The sequence below is a fragment of the Erinaceus europaeus genome, chromosome 21, assembly GCF_950295315.1.
Source record: "Erinaceus europaeus chromosome 21, mEriEur2.1, whole genome shotgun sequence".
Lineage (NCBI taxonomy): Eukaryota > Metazoa > Chordata > Mammalia > Eulipotyphla > Erinaceidae > Erinaceus > Erinaceus europaeus.
The window spans coordinates 2562047-2579549 of record NC_080182.1 but is presented as its reverse complement, the minus strand read 5'-3'; the positions used below and the strand labels follow the sequence as shown (position 1 = coordinate 2579549).

Here is a 17503-nt window from a genome sequence, read left to right as displayed (position 1 = left end):
GCTGTTTCTGCAATCTCTTCTCCCAACGTCTTTGAAATGAGGGTGTGTGTTTCATCTTATGGCACTTGTGGCTTCAGTATGAGAGCCACTCAAGGTCCATGATGGTCTGGCCATGCCCTGGGCATCCTGGGAGACTCAGTCTGTACATCACATTGGAGAAAGGACAGAGCGATTGGGCAGTGTGATGCTTGAGGGTGCAGTGCTCCTAGATTTGATCACCCCACTATGTGATAAGGCTTCTCCGCTCTGCCCCTGACCTCAGAATGTGGTTGCACAGGGGCCCTTGGCCTTCACCCCAAGCTGAGTTACCCCAGGCTCTGGCTTCAGCTGGTCACAGATGGGCCAGTGTCCCTGACCTGTGCCCCCTATATTCAAGGGCCGTCAGCCACCTTGCCCCATGTACCCAGTGCAGAAGGGTACCCCTCTCCTCCCTGTCCCAGGTACCCATCTTAGATGATGCTGTGTCTTCTCTAGTTTCCCCAGGAGCTTGTGACATACGGAGGAAACGGACAGGTGTTCAGCAACTGGGCACAGGTACACCAATTTCTGGGTCCTCCTGCCCCTCAGGCCCGGGCCTATCCTGTCACCTTCATCTGTGGCTCATTTTTAGGGCTCAGGTCCTTCTACCTGAAATGCCACCACTGGAAACTAATTGTGGGTGTTGGGAGCCCTGATGGTGGGCAAAGCTGGCCTTTTTATTTATTTATTCCCTTTTGTTGCCCTTGTTGTTTTATTGTTGTAGTTATTGATGTCGTTGTTGTTGGATAGGACAGAGAGAAATGGAGAGAGGAGGGGCAGACAGAGAGGGGGAGAGAAAGACACCTGCAGACCTGCTTCACCACCTGTGAAGCGACTCCCCTGCAGGTGGGGAGCCGGGGGCTTGAACCGGGTTCCTTACGCCGGTCCTTGGGCTTTGTGCCACGTGCACTTAACCCGCTGCGTTACCGCCCGACTCCCAGAGCTGGCCTTTTATGGGGTGGGCAGGAGCACAGGGGAGGCCTGGAAGGATGGGGCCCTGGAGGGGAGCTGCTGGGAGCTGGGGGAGCTCTCCAGGTCTGGGCAGTGGCTTGGGGGCACAGTAGGAGGCCCCCCACTTGGAATGCACCCCATGCTTTGTTCTTCTCTGCAGTTCTGGCTGACGATGGCCTACCTGGCACAGATGACGGAGGAACAGACCCTGGTCATGTACAGTGGTCACCCCCTGGGCCTCTTCCCCAGCAGCCCGGCCGCCCCCCGGCTGGTGATCACCAACGGCATGGTGGGTGCCTGCCTTCTCAGCCCATGCCCAAGGGCTCTGTGCCACCCAGCCCTCCACACCCCCCTCCTCTCTTCCAGGTCATCCCCAACTACTCCTCCCGGGCCGAGTACGAAAAACTTTTTGCCTTGGGCGTCACCATGTGAGTTGCTTTTCTCAGTATCTGTGAGGTGATTTTGCCGCAGCCGTGCTGCGGGATAGAATGACGTGGTGGCTTTGAATGTGATTTTGAAATGCACGTTAAGGCAGAATAATGCCATTTATATTTCGTTTTGACATATTCTCTTGAGCTGTTTGTGGCCGTGCCTACAGCGTTTATATATGGCCGAACTAACGCCGGAAGTGTTAGCTGTTACTCAGTGTAGCCAGGGCCTCACACATAATGCAATTTCAGTGCCAGGAGTGCCAGGCCAGATAGATAACTGAAAGGTAGGTAGGTAGAGAGACAGATTGATAGATGGAGTGGGGGAAACACTGCACTACCAGAGCTTCCCTCCTCCCATAGCATCTCACATGTGGTGCTGGGGTCCAACCCTGGGTCACACACTGGCACTGTGGCAATTCTGCCCTAATCAGTGGACTCTCTCTGGCACCAAATGCAAAATGTGAATCCTTTTCCCCTGTGCATTTTATTATGAACCATTTCAAACATACTGGAATAAAAAAAAAAAAAGGAGTATCATCAAAATTCTGTTACTGATGTTTAGTGAACTCACCTTACTAGGCATCCTGTCTGTTTGTCCATCTCTCAGCCTACCTATCATCTATCTGCCTCTTGCTTTGTCCCTTTCTCCATCTGCCCAGCAGTTTATTACAGATTTCTATCTAAACTGCAAATATAATCGCTTGGCACACAATATTTATTTACTTTTGTGGTGAAATGTACATCGAATCAAGTGTGTGTACCGTGGACCCACTGTTCCGTGAATCCTGACAAATTCCTGTCCGTGGGCAAAAGAAAAACTGTCATCAAAATGTTTATGAAACAGACACATGTTCTGTGCTGAAATCTTTCTCCTTCCCCCTTCCTTCCTTCCTCCCTCCCTCCCTCCCTTCCTTCCTTGCATACAGAGAGAAAATGAGAGAGAAGAGGATGATAGAGAGGGAGAAAGGCACTCACCTGCAGCCCTGTTTCACCACTAGCGAAGCTTCTCTCCCTGCAGGTGGTGTCAGGGGCAGGACCTGGGAAATGTGTGCTCTCTACTGGGAGCACCACTGTCCAGCCCACTTACTGCATGTTTACGGGATAGAGGAACCAAAGCACTGCTCAGGTCTGCTAGGTGTGGTGCTAAGGATCAAGCCTGGGGCCTCGGGCATACAAGTCCTGTGCTCTTATCACTGAGCGATCTCCCCAGGCCTCCCTTTAGTCCGAGCTGCATGCATGCATTTTGAGGTGGTGAAAATGAACTGTTGCCCAGCTGCCGTGGGTGCTGGGAGCTGCCCAGCTGGCACTGGACACGGGTGTGCCTTCTGTGTGGTCAGGTATGGCCAGATGACAGCGGGGAGCTACTGCTACATCGGCCCACAAGGAATCGTCCACGGCACAGTGGTGAGAGATGGGGCCACGTCTTTTGGGGGGACGAGAGGTGACTGAGTAGGGACCGGGTAGCCCGCATCTGCCGTCCCTCCCCACAGCTCACCATGTTGAATGCCGGCCGGCGCTACCTGGGCCTAGAGGACCTGGCGGGGAAGGTGTTTGTCACCTCAGGACTGGGTGGGATGAGCGGCGCCCAGGCTAAGGCTGCTGTCATCGTGGGCTGCATCGGAGTGATAGCAGAGGTGAGCTCGTGTAGGTGCCGAGTCTGCGGCCCCTACCACCCCTTCTGAGCCTCCCCAGCCACACTCACTCCTCCTTCCTCTTACCTGGTCCTCCCTGTAAATGCCTCCATGTTTGTCTTCTCAGAGTGTGTGGGTTTAGCTTTCAGAGCTCCCTTTCCTGGGCTGGGAGATAGTTCAGTGGTTAGTGCTCATGCCTTGAGCCCCAGCACCACACGGGAACACCATGGACAGCACCAGCTGGGGCCGTTCCATGGACAGTAGGGCAGTCTATCATGTTTGTGTCTGTCTCTGTCTCTGTCTCTGAGTCTCTCCCGCCAAACTGACCTTATGTGGGCACTGCTTCTTCCACTGCCACCCCCCAATTCCCCGGGATGGAGCTGGGATATGACAGAGGACAGTGAGTCAATGGAGGTGTAGACATCACACTGTGTACACTTGGGTTAGCTCCATGTTTTTGCGACTGTGTCCAGTGCTGCTCTGAATGTAGGTGTGCAGATTTCTCTTTGAGGCCCCAGTCTCAGTGTTGGGGTGAATACCCAGAAGCCGTGTATCTCCCCAACTCACTCGGTCCAGTCAGGTTGGGACAACAGCCATGCCACCCATGGTTGGATGTGTCTCTCTCTTATGGTGCCAGGGAGAGGGAAGGAAGCAGGAAGGAGAGAAGGGCTCTGGGACGGAGCTTAGTGGAGATGCCAGGCGCTGGAGTCAGGAAGCCTTCGTGACTCACGTTGATTTGCTGCTCACTATATGGCTAAGACTTGACAGCAGGGGACAGAAAACTGACCTACAAAAAGGGACTTTTTTTTTTTTCTCTCTCTTACATAACCAACAACACTGACTTGCTTCAGCAGCTCAGCGAATATCAGGGTCACCATCTCTAGATTTTCTTGGGCCCCCCCTCATGGAAACAAGCTGGCTGCCCCAGCTCCAGCCTGTCCATCACATTCAAGGCAGGAAAAAGGAGAAAAAAGATGACAGTGTCTCAGAAACTTTCTTTTTCATTACTGGTCAGTACTGAATCAAACGGACGTTCTTATCTCAGAGGGAATCAGATACACGAATGGATAGCTGTGATTAGCTTGGGCATGGGACTTAGCTCCTGGGGCTGAGCACAGTGCCCCTCTGAATATTGTGTGATTCCACTTACATGAGGTCAAAATCATAGAGAACAGAAAATAGAATGGGGTGGTGGTGGCAGCGGCTCTCCCAGAGTGTCTATGTCACGATATGTAAGGGCCCAGGTCTAAGCACCCCCATCCCCATCTGTGGGGGGAAGCTTCACGAGTGGTGAAGCTGGTCTGCAGGTGTTTCTTCATTTTTCTCCTCTATCCATCTCAATTTCTCTGTCTCTGTCCAATAAATAAATAAGAAAGTGAGGGAGAAAGGGAGCGAGAGAGAGAGAGATGAAGAGATAAAGAAAGAATGAAAGAAAGAATAAAAAAGAAAGACAGAAGGAAAGGAATGGGATCTTCCAGGGTTGGAGGGGGAAGAAATGGGGTGTTAGTGTTTAAGAGGTACAGTATTTCAGACTGAGAAGAGTTTTGGAACGGGTGATGACGATGACTGTAAAGCCACCTGAAAAAATATATACACATATATACACACACACACACACTCACACACACAGACACATACACACAGACACACAGACACATACACACACACACACACACTCACACACACAGACACATACACACAGACACAGACACACACATACACACATACACATAGACACATACACACACATACACACACATACACACATACACACAGAGAGACACACACATACACACATATACACACATACACACATACACACAGAGAGACACACACATACACACATATACACACATACACATACATACACACATACATATACACACATATACACACATACACAGAGACACATACACACATACACACATATACACACATACACATACACACATACATACACACACACACACATTTTTTTTTTCTTCTGCCACGAGGGTTATCTCTGGGGCTTAGTGTCTGCACAACCCCATCACTTGTGGTGACCATTAATTTTTTCCTCTCTTTCTACCTTACTTTTTTGTGATAAAGACAGAGAAGAAAACAAAGAGGATGGGGGGAAACAGGGAGAGAGAGAGATGAACCGCACCTGTAACACTGTTCTCCACCGCTCATGAACTCCTCCCTGCCTGCAGGTGGGGCTCAGGTCCCCTCACATGCTAACGTGTGTGCTCTACCAGGACGTCCACTATGCTAACGTGTGTGCTCTACCAGGACGCCCACTATGCTAACGTGTGTGCTCTACCAGGACGCCCAGTATGCTAACGTGTGTGCTCTACCAGGACGACCAGTATGCTAACGTGTGTGCTCTACCAGGACGCCCACTATGCTAACGTGTGTGCTCTACCAGGACGCCCACTATGCTAACGTGTGTGCTCTACCAGGACGCCCACTATGCTAACGTGTGTGCTCTACCAGGACGCCCAGTATGCTAACGTGTGTGCTCTACCAGGACGCCCACTATGCTAACGTGTGTGTTCTACCAGGACGCCCAGTATGCTAACGTGTGTGCTCTACCAGGACGCCCACTATGCTAACGTGTGTGCTCTACCAGGACGCCCACTATGCTAACGTGTGTGCTCTACCAGGACGCCCAGTATGCTAACGTGTGTGCTCTACCAGGACGCCCACTATGCTAACGTGTGTGCTCTACCAGGACGCCCAGTATGCTAACGTGTGTGCTCTACCAGGACGCCCACTATGCTAACGTGTGTGTTCTACCAGGACGCCCAGTATGCTAACGTGTGTGCTCTACCAGGACGCCCACTACCCCGCCACCACCTGAGTATTTGTAATACCACTGAACCCGATACTAGAAATAGGTTAAGGTTATCGTTTTTTTTTTTTTTTTGTAATGTGTATTTTGATTAGATTTGAAAAAAATGATTTCACAAGGCAGGTAATGTCAAGGGGTCTGACAACTTCTTTGTGGAGGGTGAGACACTCCAGCTGGTTTGGATGGGGGTGACCACACATCTCTTGTTCCAGGTGGATAAGGCGGCCCTCGTGAAGCGTCACAAGCAAGGCTGGCTGATGGAGGTGACAGACAGCCTGGACCACTGCATTCATAGACTCAGGTAGCGTCCAGACACGCAGATGTGGGCCTGAGGTTGGGCCACTGGTGTGGCCTATTCCCTTCTGACAGCTGGGTGTGGTACTGCTCAGAGACAGTACCACAGAAACACCACAGGGAGAGCTTCTGCCATCCTGCTTCAGTGCTGTGAGGAACCATGGCTTTGTATACCCCATGGCCAGACATTTAGTTGGTTTGAATGGATTATTGTTTTTTTTAAATATTTTATTTATTTATTCCCTTTTGTTGCCCTTGTTGTTTTATTGTTGTAGTTATTATTGTTGTTGTCGTCGTTGGATAGGACAGAGAGAAACGGAGAGAGGAGGGGAAGACAGAGAGGGGGAGAGAAAGATAGACACCTGCAGACCTGCTTCACCGCCTGTGAAGCGACTCCCCTGCAGGTGGGGAGCCGGGGTTCGAACCGGGATCCTTATGCCGGTCCTTGTGCTTTGCGCCACCTGCGCTTAACCCGCTGCACTACAGCCCGACTCCCATGGATTATTGTTTTTTTTTATTATCTTTATTCATTGATTGACAGAGACAGCCAGAAATGCAGAGGGAAGGGGATGATAGAGAGGGAATAAGACAGAGACACCTGCAGCCCTGCTTCACCATTCACAAAGCTTTTCCCCTGCAGGTGGGGACTGGGGGCTCAAACCTGGGTCCTTGCACACTAACATTTGCTCTCAACCAGGCACACCACCACCCAGCCCTGAGTGGATTATTCTCCAACCATCCTCTTGGCATCCCCCACTCAGACACGGTTTTGCAGAGAACGTGCCCTGAGTACTGGTAGCCTCCTAGCCCAGCTCAGAACCCAGTATATAGTGGGTGCTCATCAAGTCTGCTGCACCAAAGAGACCATTCTATTCCTCCTCATGACTGCCAAGCTCGGTGTTAGTCAGCCTGCCTCCGCTCTAATGTCACAGATTCTACGAGTGTGGGGCCTCCTGTGTTGGGACATTTTTCTTGGGGGAGTGGGGGCAGATGTCTGTCCAGAGAGCTCAGGATAAGATATCATTTTTGAAGCATCAGTGGAACTCTTTGCAGAGCCGAGCCTGGCCAGGGCAATGCTTCAGTGAGGTGGTTCTCAACCTGAATGGCTGTTGACCCTCCAGGATGCTTTGTAAGGGGACTCAAAGGAGAATGTCCACATACACACAGAGTTTGAGGACCTGTCCCTTCACCAAGGCTGGCCACTATTTTTGACAGAGACCTTTGTAAAATACCAGTTGTGCCTCTAAACTACCACATTGCACCACTGCTTAGAACTCAAATAACTTTTCTAATTATAGGAGAAACTCCACCCCTCTAGTGTAGCATCAAAGGGCCATCCTCCTCCAGCTTCTGTCCCTGTTGATGCTGTTTGCCATCCTGAACACACACTGGCATGTGGGCACACACACGCACATACATACACTCCCACATACTCCCTCACACACAAGCATACGCTCCCACGGTATAACTCTCAGCCCTGCATACATGTAGCACAGTCACACAGGCGCACACACACTGACACACTCACAAAGGCATGCAAAGAAGCTCTCTCCCACGGCTGCACATCCACACGCACACTTCTAGCCACTCTGATACTGCCGTCATCTCTGCGTAACCATGTCCTCCCTCTTGTCGTCACTCACACACAGCCTGGGCCAGCTTCGTTCCTACTTTCACTCAAACCCAAATGAGTTCCACTCCATCTGCTTCAGCAGTCTGTCTCCTCACATCTCTGCTCCCTGAGCTGCAGAGACCACAGATGGGAAAGGAATGAGATTCCAGGGGTCCCAGACTTCCCACTGGCCCCTCAGGGTGCCACCTCCTCCACCCCAGTCTTTGTTGCTTGGTGAGTCTTCTCCTGTCAAGGAGAGGTGGTGCAGTGGGTAGCATTGCACTCACAAGCATGAGGTCCTGAGTTCAAACCCCAACACCACATAGACCACAGTGATACTCTGGTTCTCTCGCCCTTTCTTCCCCGTCAATCAATAAGTACAAATAAATAAATAATGTAAATATTTGTATTATTTATTTAAGATAAATAAATAATATAGATTTGTTTTATTTGTTTCACAAGAAAGAAAGACGCAGAGAGGGCAGAGTTCCACTCTGGCCTGTGGCGTGCCAGAGACCCAATACAGGGCCTCAAGCATTCAAGACCATGCTCTATCGTCTTTAGCAACTTTTTTGTTCTCTTGGGGAGAGGGGGCAGTTTGTGGTTTACAGTAAGTATAGTTGTTGACACAGGGATAAAATTTCTTATTTCACCATGATAGGTGTCTGCCAAACACTCTTGCCCCAGCCTAAGTCCCTTTCCACCATTAAGCACCAGCACATGAAAGTCCTCCCCACCTATGCCCAACCCAGAGTCCTTTGCTTTTGTGCAATACACCAAACTCAGTCCAAGTTCTGCTTTGGGCTTCCCCTTCTGTTCTTATTTCTCAGGTTCTGTGCATGAACAAGATCATTTTATCTGCTTCCTTCTCTTTCTGGCTGATCTTACTTAACATGATGCCTTCAAGTGACTGGTACAATGTTAGGATCACCTTGAGTCCATTCTAGAAAGATGCCAGTCAGTGTTCTAATGACAGGGGCTCTAATTCCTCCACCCCTCGCATTTGCATCTGCTTGGTTCCGCATCCCCTAGGGATGGGCCTCCTGGGTCCCTGCACCTGGGCCTGGCACAGTGCTTGCTGTGGTCTCCTGGGTGTTCTGCATTCTTGCCAGGCAGTGCTGCCCCATGCGTCAGTGGGGTGGGTGGCGTGGGCAGGTGTGACTCCTATCTGTCTTGCTCTGGGCCCTTCTAGGGAAGCCAAGAAGAAGAAGGAAGTGCTCAGCCTTGGTTACCATGGCAATGTGGTGGATCTTTGGTGAGTAGGGGCCAGGGGACTGACAGCCTTGGGCTGTTCCTGGGACACAAAGCTTCAAACACACTCTGGAAGCCCCCAATTTTAACATTTCTTTAAAAATTTATTTCTTTATTGGGGAATTAATGTTTTACATTCAACAATAAATACAATAGTTTGTACATGCATAACATTCCCCAGTTTCCCATTTAACAATACAGCCCCCACTATGTCACTTATCATCCTTCATGGACCTGTATTCTCCCCACCCACCCACCCCACAGTCTTTTACTTGGGTGGAATACGCCAATTCCATTTCAGGTTCTACTTGTGTTTTCTTTTCTGATCTTGTTTTTCAACTTCGGCCTGAGAGTGAGATCATCCCATATTCATCCTTCTGTTTCTGACTTATTTCACTCAACTTGATTTTTTCAAGGTCCATCCAAGATCGGCTGAAAACGGTGAAGTCACCATTTTTTACAGCTGAGTAGTATTCCATTGTGTATATAGACCACAACTTGCTCAGCCACTCATCTGTTGTTGGACACCTGGGTTGCTTCCAGGTTTTGGCTATTACACATTGTGCTGCCAAGAACATATGTGTACACAGATCTTTTTGGATGGATGTGTTGGGTTCCTTAGGATATATCCCCAGGAGAGGAATTGCAGGGTCATAGGGTAGGTCCATTTCTAGCCTTCTGAGAGTTCTCCAGACTGTTCTCCACAGAGGTTGGACCAATTGACATTCCCACCAGCAGTGCAGGAGGATTCCTTTGACCCCACACCCTTTCCAGCATTTGCTGCTGTTACCTTTTCTGATGTATGACATTCTCACAGGAGTGAAGTGATATCTCATTGTCGTCTTGATTTGCATTTCTCTGACAATCAGAGACGTGGAGCATTTTTTCATGTGTTTCTCGGCCTTTTGGATCTCTTCTGTGGTGAATATTCTGTCCAAGTCCTCCCCCCATTTTTGGATGGGGTTATTTGTTGTTTTGTTGTTGAGTCTGGCAAGCTCTTTATATATGTTGGTTATTAAACTCTTATCTGATGTATGGCATGTAAAGATCTTCTCCCATTCTGTGAGGGGTCTCTTGGTTTGGGTAGTGGTTTCTTTTGCTGTGCAGAAGCTTTTTAATTTGATGTAGTCCCATAGGTTTATACTTGCCTTAGTCTTCCTTGTAATCGGATTCGTTTCATTGAAAATGTCTTTAAAATTTATGCGGAAAAAAGTTCTGCCAATATTTTCCTCTAAGTATCTGATAGTTTGTGGTCTAACATCCAAGTCCTTGATCCACTTGGAATTTACTTTTGTATTTGGTGAAATACAGTGATTCAGTTTCATTCTTCTGCATGTTTCAACCCATTGTTTCCAACACCATTTGTTGAAGAGACTCTGCTTTCCCCATGTAATATTCTGGGCCCCTTTGTCAAAGATTAGATGTCCATAGGTGTGGGGCCTCATTTCTGGGCTCTCAATTCTATTCCGTCAGTGTGTCTTTTCATGTTCCAGTACCAAGCAGTTTTGATGACAATGGCCCTATAATACAGTTTGAGATCTGGGAGTGTGATGCCTCCGGTTCTGTTCTTTTTTCTCAAGATTGTTTTAGCAATTCTAGATCTTTTCTGGTTCCAGATAAACATTTGTAGCATTTTTTCTATTCTCCTAAAAAATGTACTTGGGATCTTGATGGGGATAGCATTAAATTTGTAGATGGCTCTGGGTAATATATTCATTTTGATGATGTTAATTCTTCCAACCCATGAACATGGAATTTCTTTCCACTTCTTTGTGTCTTTTTCAATTTCTTTGAGTAGTGACTCATAATTTTCAGTATACAACTCTTTCACTTCTTTGGTTAGGTTTACTCCTAGATATTTTATTGTTTTTGTTGCTATAGAAAAAGGAACTGATTTCTGGATTTCAATTTCTTCAAACTTCGTGTTTGCATAAACACGAAGAGGAATGCCACTGACTTTTGAATGTTAATTTTATAGCCTGACACATTACTGTATTGCCTGATGATTTCCAAAAGCTTCTTGCTGGATCCCTTAGGTTTTTCCATGTATACTATCATGTCATCTGCAAATAAGGAGAGTTTGACTTCTTCTCTTCCAATCTGTATGCCTTTAATTCCTTGATCCTGCCTGATTGCTATGGCAAGAACTTCCAACACTATGTTGAATAGTAATGGTGATAGTGGGCATCCCTGTCTAGTACCTGATCTGAGTGGAAATGCTTCCAGTTTTTCACCATTGCATATGATGTTGGCTGTAGGTTTGCTATATATATAACTCCACTATCTTGAGGAATTTTCCATCTATTCCCATTTTTTGTAGTGTTTTGATCATAAAGGAATGTTGTATTTTGTCAAAGGCTTTCTCTGCATCTATTGATATGACCATGTGGTTTTTGGTCTTGCTTTTGTTGATGTGGTGGATCACATTGATTGATTTACGTATATTAAACCAACCTTGCATGCCTGGGATAAACCCCACTTGGTCATGATGAACAATCTTTTTGCTGTATCCAGTTGGCTAGAATTTTGTTCAATATTTTCGCATCTATGTTCATCAGAGATATTGGTCTGTAGTTTTCTTTTTTGGTTGTGTCCCTGTCTGCTATTGGTATCAGGGTGATGTTGGCTTCATAGAAGCTGGCAGGGAGTTTTCCAGTGTCTTCAATCTTCTGGAAGATTTTTAAAAGTAGAGGTATTAGTTCTTCTTTGAAAGTTTTGTAGAATTCATTTGTAAAACCATCTGGTCCAGGACTTTTATTTTTGGGAAGATTTTTGATAACTGTTTCAATTTCATTAGCTGTGATGGGCCTGTTCATGTTATCCACTTCCTCTTTACTTAGTTTTGGAAGTTGGTAGGTATCTAGGAAATTGTCCATTTCTTCCAGGTTCTCTAGCTTGGTGGCATATAGTTGTTCATAGAAGCCTCGCATGATATGTTGAATTTCTGCAGTGTCTGTTGTGATATCTCCTCTTTCATTTACTATCCGATTTATTTGGGTCTTCTCCCTTTTTTGTTTTGTGAGTCTGGCTAAAGGTTTGTCGATTTTATTTACTCTTTCGAAGAACCAACATTTACTTTTGTTGATCTTTTGTATGGTTTTCCTATTCTCAATGTTATTTATTTAGTGATTTCTGTCCTTCTGGTTGCTTTAGGATTCCTCTGTTGTTCTTCTTCTAGGTCTTTAAGATGTGCAATCAGGCTGTTTATTTGTGCTTTTTTCTTGTTTCCTAATGTGTGCTTGTATAGCTATGAACTTCCCTCTCAGTACTGCCTTAGCTGTGTCCCAAATATTTTGATAGCTTGTGTCTTCATTTTCATTGAACTCTCGAAACATTTTGATTTCTTCCTTAATTTCCTCTTTGACCCAGAGGTTGTTAAGAAGTGTACTGTTGAGCTTCCACATTTTGGGACTATTACTAATCTTTTGTTGATTGTTAAGTGTTAGTTTAATTCCACTGTGGTCTGAGAAGATGCTTGGGATGATTTCAGTGCTCTTGAATTGGCTGATGCTGTCTTTGTGGCCTAACATATGGTCTATCCTTGAGAATGATCCATGTGGATTTGAGTAAAATGTGTATTCCAGTTTCTTGGGATGAATGACTCTGAAAATGTCCAATAGTTCTAGTTTATCTATGTCTTCATTTAGCTCCCTTATGTCTTTACTGATTTTCTTCCTGGATGATCTGTCAAGTTGAGAGAGTGGGGTGTTGAAGTCCCCTACTATGATTGTGTTACTGTAAATATATTGCTGTAGCTCTTTCAGTAGAAGTTTGATGTATTTAGATGGTTTCTCATTGGGTGCATAGATATTAATAATTGTTAAGTCCTCTTGATTGACTGATCCTCTGAGCATTAAGTAGTGTCCATTCCTATCTTTTTTAATCTTATCTATTTTAAAGTCTATCATGTCAGATATGAGAATAGCTGTTCCTACCCTTTTTTGTGGGCCATTGGCTTGTATGATAGTTTTCCATCCTTTCACTTTAAGTCTGTGTTTGTCTTGTTGCGTTAGGTGAGTTTCCTGTAGACAACATATTGTTGGGTTGTGTTTTCTGATCCATCTTCCTACTCTGTGTCTTTTAATAGGTGAATTCAGGCCATTGACATTTATTGATATCAAAGATTGAAGATATTTTAATGCCATTCTTGTAGAGTTTTAGAGTGTTTTGATATATGTCCTATTTGTGGTGGTCTGGTTGTTTATAGGAGACCTTTCAGAACTTCTTTCAGGGCAGGCTTGGTGATGGTTGCTTCCTTCAACTGTTGCTTGTCTGAGAAGGTTTTGATGCTTCCATCTAGTCTGAATGAAAGTCTAGCATGATATAGTATTCTTGGCTGAAAGCCTTTCTCATTGAGCACTCAATAGATATCTTGCCATTCTCTTCTGGCCTGTAGTGTTTGTATGGAGAAGTCTGCTGCTAATCTTACGGGTTATCCTTTGTAGGTGACTCTTTGTTTTTTCTCTTGCAGCCTTCAGGATCCTTTCTTTATCCTTATTCCTTTGCATTCTAAGTATGACATGTCTTGGTGTCTTTAGGTCTGGGTTAATTCTGTTTGGGACCCTCTGGGCTTCTTGAATCTTTATGTCTTTGGTGTTGTCTAGACTAGAGAAATTTTCAGCTATTATGGCCTGGAGAACGCTTTCTTCCTCCCCTTCTCTTTCTTCCTCTGGTAAGCCAATAATGCGTATATTTTTTCTTTTGAAGTCATCCCATAGGACTCTGTTGTTGTTTTCAGCATCTCTTAATCTCTTTTTGAGATCTCTTACTTCTTTTTTAGTTGTCTCTAATTCATCCTCAGTCTTGCTAATTCTGTCTTCAGCCTCATAGATTCTATTCTGTCTGCCCTCTACTGCTTTCTGGAGTTCATCTATTTTCTTGCCCTGCTCTGATACTGTTTTAGCTTGTTCAGCTAGTTGCCTTCTTAGCTCAGCGATTTCAGCTTTCAGCTCTCTAATAACCATGAGATAATTAGAATTTTCTTCCATATTCTCATTTGTTGTTCCTGCATTTCTGATTACAATTTTTTCAAATTCTTTACTCACTCCTGTTATTATTTCCTTAGCTAATGTTTGGATGTTGAACTCGTTGTTTTGTGCTTCACCCTCTGGCGGACTTTTAGCTGGACTCTTGTCCTGGTTCTATTCTCCAATATTTTTTCTTGTTGTTTTAACCATTTTATATATTATGTTATGAGTTCCCTTTATCAGTACTTTTCAAATTATTGATCACTATTGCCTGGATTGACTTGTGTCTAAGTAAGTTAATTAAAGGGTTTACCGTGGTGGAAGTTAACAGTTTTTTCAATCCCTGAGTTGGAGCTCAGTGGTTTAAAAGCCTCTTTCTTTTTTTTTTTTTCCTTCCCTGTATGCTGTGGGAGCCTGAGGGCTTTTAAACTATCAATAGGCTTCTTAGCTTAATCACTGAATCCTGACCAAGAGATAAAGCAGGGTGTGGCAGAGATAATCCAGTGGTTATGCAAAGAGACTTTCACAGCCCCTCAGCTATGCCACCGAGGTATAGGTCTTCTCCTGAGTTTCGCAGTTAGATCTCTGTGCCCTGGTGTCCCTCCCTGTTGCTGCTCCAGATTCTGAGGGTAGTAGCAATGGAGACTCAGAGTTGCACTTGGTGAGTCTCTGGGGAGTCCTTTCCTCCCTTCAGCTGTTCCCTTGTTGGTGGAGCAGACTGGAGGTGGTGTCTCCACTGATAAACTGTTGAACTGTTAGCAGTCACTTAATCTCTCCTTAGGCCCCTCTCTCCTCTCTGTCACCAGCCACGCGTGTTTGTACTCACGGGTGATTTACTGGGTTCCTGTGGTCATTCTAGTCCTGTCTTGTTTCGGTCCGGGTGGTCTCCTTTGGTATTCCTAGTTGATCCGGGAGAGGAGAGGAGAGGAGAGAAAGCGATCTGCTGCTCGTAGCTCCGCCTCCGGAAGTCGAATCTGTTGTTGTTCTTTATGTCATCGTTGTTAGATAGGAAGAGAGAAATGGACAGAGGAGGGGAAGACAGGGAGAGAGAAAGATAGCCACCTGCAGAACTGCTTCCCCAGCTGTGAAGTGAGTCCCGTGCAGGTGGGGAGCCAGGGGCTCGAACCAGGATCCTTACGCCTGTCCTTGGGCTTTGCACACCAGCTGCGCTACTGCCCCACTCCCGAAGCCCCCAGTTTTTACTGCCCAGATCATGGTCGAGTTCCAGTGACTTTCCCTGCCTGGCCCAGTGATTTCTGAGGACACAGATTGGTCCCAAGGCCTAGGAAACTGGCTATGATCCTGTCCTGGCTGGACCCCAGCCCAGCTCTGCCCTACACTTAGCACCACCCCCACACCCCCAGGGAGCGCCTGGTCCATGAATTGGACATGACAGGGGAGCTGCTGGTGGACCTGGGCTCAGACCAGACTTCCTGCCACAACCCGTTCAATGGTGGTTACTACCCTGTGCAGCTCGGCTTCACAGAGGCCCAGAGCCTCATGGCCTCCAACCCCACTGCCTTCAAAGGCTTGGTCCAAGAAAGGTAACATGTGTGTGTGTGTCTGTGTGTGTGTGAGTGACTGTGTGTGTGTGTCTGTGTGAGTGTCTGTGTGTGTCTGTGTGGGTGTGTGTGTGTCTCTGTGTGTGTGTGAGTGACTGTGTGTGTGTCTGTGTGAGTGTGAGTGACTGTGTGTGTGTCTGTGTGAATGTGTGTGTCTGTGTGTGTGTGTCTGTGTGAGTGAGTGTGTGTGTCTGTGTGTGTGTCTGTGTGTGTGTGTGTGAGTGTGTGTGTGTGACTGTGTGTGTGTCTCTGTGTGTGTATGTGCCTATGTGTGTGTCTCTCTGTGTGTGTGAGTGTGTGTCTCTCTGTGTGTGTGAGTGTGTGTGTGTGAGTGTGTGTCTGTGTGTGAGTGTGTGTCTGTGTGTGAGTGTGTGTGTGTGAGTGTGTGTGTGTCTCTGTGTGTGTGTCTCTCTGTGTGTGTGTGAGTGTGTGTGTGTGTCTGTGTGTGTGTGTCTGTGTGTGTGTGTGTGTGTGTGTGTGTATCCCCTCTCCCTGCTGTGTGGCCTGGGATTAGACTCTTCACCTCTCTGGGCTTCTGGCTTCTCTACTTAGATGAGGTCACAGGTTTTCTACCACGTGAGAATGTGAGGGGACAAACTGGAGAGATATTTGCTGACTTCTGGCAGGAGTGGGAGCTGCTGAGCCAGTTCTGACAGAAGTCTGAAGAAGCTTGTTCAGCTTGTGAGCCCCTGCCCAAGCTCAAGTCAGCCTCATAGCCTGACTCAGAGTTGACACCGCCACCCCCAGGGCCTGGTCAGCTGGAGGCACACGAAGGCTTGTCTAGGAGGCTGCTACTGGGCTCTTGAAGGACAGAAGGGACTGAAAGAGGGGGCAGCAGGTGGGTGGGGGTGGCATTCCAGGCCAGAGGTGAGATTGCAGGGAGAGAGGGGCAGCCAGGAAGACAGGGTGCCCCAGTGGTCAGGGCTGGTTGAGTTCCCCAGGTTGGGATTGGGAGGGGTGGTGGTGTGGGATTACAAGGGGGGGGGGACAGGGAGACAGGGAGACAGGGAGGTCAGCTGGAACACATGCCGGTGACCATGGCCTGCTGGTGTCTTGCAGCCTGAGGCGGCAGGTGGCAGCCATCAATAGGCTGGCCCAGGAGAACTTCTTCTTTTGGGACTACGGCAACGCCTTCCTGCTGGAGGCCCAGCGAGCAGGTGAGAGAAGGCGGCTCTGAGCAGAGGCCCATCCCCCCAGAATGGCAGGGCTGAGGCACAGCCCTGAATGAGTGCCCCGTCCCAGACCGTGTGTGTTTGTGTGTGTGTGTGTGTGTGTGCGCGCGTGCGTGTGTGTGTGTGTTGGGGCAGGAAGTGCTGGTGGAGGACACAGCAAGTAGGACCTGCTGGGCCTCAGCTTCTCTACTCAGTCTGAGAACTCAAAACACTGGAAGACGGGTCAGTGAAATAGCTCACTTGGGTAGTGTGCTGCTTGTCCATGTGTGCAACCCAGGCTCAAGCTCAGCTTCTACCACACTGCAGGAAACTTCGGTGCTATCTTCTCTTTGACTCTCTGCCTCTCTGTTTTGATCTTTAAAAAAAGAAGTTCTGGGACTGGGCAGAGGCACATCTGGTTGAGCACAGTTATTACCGTGTACAGGGACCTAGGTTCAAGCCCCGGGTCCTCTCTTGCTGTGTGAGAGCTTCATGAGTGGTAAAGCAGTGTTGTGGACGTCTTTTTAAATTTTTTTTAACTTTAAAGATTAGACTTATTTGGAGAAAACAAAACCCCACAACCCAAAGGATGAGATTTTACATCTCAGGACACCTCCCAGGTAATACGTCTACAAGTAGCTGTGCTCCCTGCTAGAACCTCCAAACAGGCTCTCAAGGTCCTCCTACTGTTGGTGAAAGAAAAAAGTCATCACCTCCCAGAAGCTTCTTTTCAGACCACTACTTCCCACATATTTTGTCACCCCAACCAGTCCTATTAATTAATTAATGGCTTGTAGACTTA

General features: G+C 47.3%; 1 protein-coding gene across 2 annotated transcripts in view; it reads left to right on the top strand.

Annotated features, from left to right (window-relative positions):
* UROC1 (urocanate hydratase 1) overlaps positions 1–17503 on the top strand; it is a 51625-nt gene that overhangs the window by 14305 nt on the left and 19817 nt on the right. The window contains exons 5-13 of one of the 2 annotated variants that reach the window (XM_060180257.1): positions 475–534; positions 1130–1258; positions 1336–1397; positions 2738–2804; positions 2891–3034; positions 6077–6165; positions 8963–9025; positions 15353–15532; positions 16610–16707. In XM_060180257.1, the coding sequence (XP_060036240.1) occupies positions 475–534; positions 1130–1258; positions 1336–1397; positions 2738–2804; positions 2891–3034; positions 6077–6165; positions 8963–9025; positions 15353–15532; positions 16610–16707 (892 nt within the window). The remainder of the gene's footprint in view (positions 1–474; positions 535–1129; positions 1259–1335; positions 1398–2737; positions 2805–2890; positions 3035–6076; positions 6166–8962; positions 9026–15352; positions 15533–16609; positions 16708–17503) is intronic. The other variant, XM_060180258.1, reaches the window with a different exon arrangement.